Genomic DNA, 2785 nt, shown 5'->3' on the forward strand with positions numbered 1-2785 from the left:
ACTTTTTGTGACTCATGTACTAGAATACCTAAATCCCTCTGCACCTCAGAATTATGCAGCCGTTCTCCATTTAAGTAATACTCTGCTTTTTCATTCTCCCTGCCAAAGTGAACTTCACATTTTCCCACATTAAACTCCATTTGCCAGATCTTTGTCCACTCACTCAACCTACCTATATCCATCTGCAACCTCCTCATGCCCTCTTCACAACATACTTTCCTATCTATCTTTGTGTCCTCTGCAAATTTAGCCACCATGTCTTCACTCCCCTCATCTCAGTCATTGATGTAAATCGTAAAAAGTTGAGACACTCTGGGAGGTACGGGGAGCTGGGACTTGTCCATGAGAGTAACTGAAGGTATGAAAACTGAAATAATCTAGAGTTAGAAAGGAGAAAAGGTTCAGTTCTGGATGTGATTCTCAGCATCAACAACTGAATCCAACTTTTCTGGTAACATATGAACTCGCTTATGTCTCAGCAGGTCGGATGACCGAGTAAATCTCTTCTCACACATGGAGCAGGTGAACGGCCTCTCCCCAGTGTGAATTCGTTGGTGTCTCAGCAGGTTGGATGAATTAGTGAATCCCTTCTCACACACAGAACAGGAGAACGGCCTCAACCCCATATGAATGCGGTGGTGTCTCAGCAGGTGGGTTGAACCAGTGAATCCCTTCCCACACAAGGAGCAGGTGAACAGCTTCTCCCTAGTGTGAATGCGCTGATGTCTCACCAGATAAGATGAACAAGTGAATCCCTTCCCACACACTGTGCAGGTGAACGGCCTCTTTCCAGTGTGACTGCGCTGGTGTCTCACCAGATGGGAAGAATGAGCGAATCTCTTCCCACACGTGGAGCAGGTGAACGGCCTCACACCGGTGTGAAATCGCTCATGTACCTCAAGGTAGGACAAACGAGAGAAACTCTTGCCACATACGGAGCAGATGAATGGCCTCTCCCCAGTGTGAACCCACTGATGTGTCCGCAAGTTGGCTGACTGAGTGAATCTCTTCCCACACACGGAGCAGGTGAACGGTCTCTCTCCAGTATGAACTCGCTTGTGTATCAGAACTTGGTTTGAACGAGTGAATCCCTTGCCACATATGGAGCAGGTGAATGGTCTCTCCCCGGTGTGAATCCGTTGGTGCATAAGAAGGCTGGATGACCGAATGAAACCCTTCCCACACACGGAGCAGATGAATGGTCTCTCCCCAGTGTGACCACGCTTATGTGTCAGAAGGTGGAAAGAATGAATGAATCTTTTTCCACACACAGAGCAGGGGAACGGCCTCTCCCCAGTGTGAATGCACTCGTGCCTCAGCAGATCAATGCTTCTTTTAAAGGTTTTCTCACATTCGGAGCATTTAAAAGGTCTCTCATCGGAGTGAACCAGTTGGTGCTTAGTGTAGCTTGAAAACTGAGTGAATGCCTTCCCACACTGGGAGCAGCAGAATGGCCTGTCCTTGGTGTGAACTCGCTGGTGCTGAGTGAGATGCCCTGACTCACTGAACGACTCCCCACAGAGAGAGCAGCTGAACGGCCTCTCGTGTGTGTGAAGGAGCTGGTGCTCCGCGAGGCAGGAGGACAGCCTGAACCTCTTCCCGCAGTGGGAGCAGCTGAACGGTCTCTCATCAGTGTGAACTCGCTGCTGCTGGACCAGTTCCTCAGAGGTTTCAAAACTTTTCCCAGAGTGAGAGCATTGAAGAGGCTTCTCATCAAAGTGATCGAGTTGGTGTGCCAGCAGGTTGGATGAGCACATGAATTTCTTCCCACACGCAGAGCAGGTGAACAGCCTCTCACTATTTTGAGCTCGCTGTCGTGTCAGCATGTTTACCAGCTGTATCAATCCCTTCACACAGGAGGAGCAGGTGAACAGCCTCTCACCAGTTTCCAGCTGAGGCGGTCGATTAAATCCCTTCAGATGTACAAATCTTCAGATCCCAATGACCCAGCTGACTCTGTCAGACGTGAGGTTTGATTTGATATTCCTGTCTGCAGATCCTCCTCTTCTATTACCCTGTAAAATAAGTTTACAAAGAATTACACTGTGTACATTACACAAACAGGCCATTCGGTTTATCTAGTCTGTACTGGAGTTTCTACTCCACACAAATCTCCTCCCATTCTGCCAACCTAATCTCAGCCTTTCAGCTGATCTTTCTAATCCCTTTTCTCTCATGTTCTCATTTAATTTCTTTTTGAAAGAGTCTCAGGTATTTTTCTCAGCCACTTACTGTAGTAGCGAGTTCCACATTTTAATTACTGCCTGAGGAAAGAAATATCTCCAGTTTTCCTGTTGGATTTATTTGTAACTATTGTGTACACAAGACCTCCAGCATTGGACAGACCAACAAGTGGAAACATTCTGTCCGCATCGACCTGACCATCCTAATGAGGATTTTAAAGACCTAGATAAAAGCAAAATACTGCGGATGCTGGAAATCTGAAACAAAAACAAAAATTGCTGGAAAAAAACTCAGCAGGTCTGACAGCATCTGTGGAGAGAAAGACAGAGTTAACGTTTCGAGTCCATATGACTCTCGAGTTCTGAAGAAGCCATACGGACTCGAAACGTTAACTCCGCCTTTCTCTCCATTGATGCTGCCGGACCAGCTGAGTTTTTCCAGGTGTTTCTGTTTTTGTATTGGATTTTCAGCATCCGCAGTTTTTTGTTTTTATAGAAATGCACAATATTCTCTCCTCCTGCTGACAGGGACAGGGATGTCTGCGCATGCGTACTGCTGCACATTGACCCCGCTCAAGATGGCGGCAGTTGACTCCGCCATT

General features: G+C 47.1%; 1 protein-coding gene across 1 annotated transcript; it reads right to left on the bottom strand.

The window, feature by feature from the left end:
- Positions 1–401: 401 nt before the first annotated feature.
- LOC144676175 (uncharacterized) lies at positions 402–1876 on the bottom strand. The gene has a single exon (XM_078536671.1). It carries the CDS (start codon positions 1824–1826, stop codon positions 402–404), a length of 1425 nt encoding a protein of 474 aa, XP_078392797.1. The 5' UTR covers positions 1827–1876.
- Positions 1877–2785: the final 909 nt, after the last annotated feature.

Source organism: Cetorhinus maximus, unplaced genomic scaffold, assembly GCF_964194155.1.
Source record: "Cetorhinus maximus unplaced genomic scaffold, sCetMax3.hap1.1 HAP1_SCAFFOLD_1403, whole genome shotgun sequence".
NCBI lineage: Eukaryota > Metazoa > Chordata > Chondrichthyes > Lamniformes > Cetorhinidae > Cetorhinus > Cetorhinus maximus.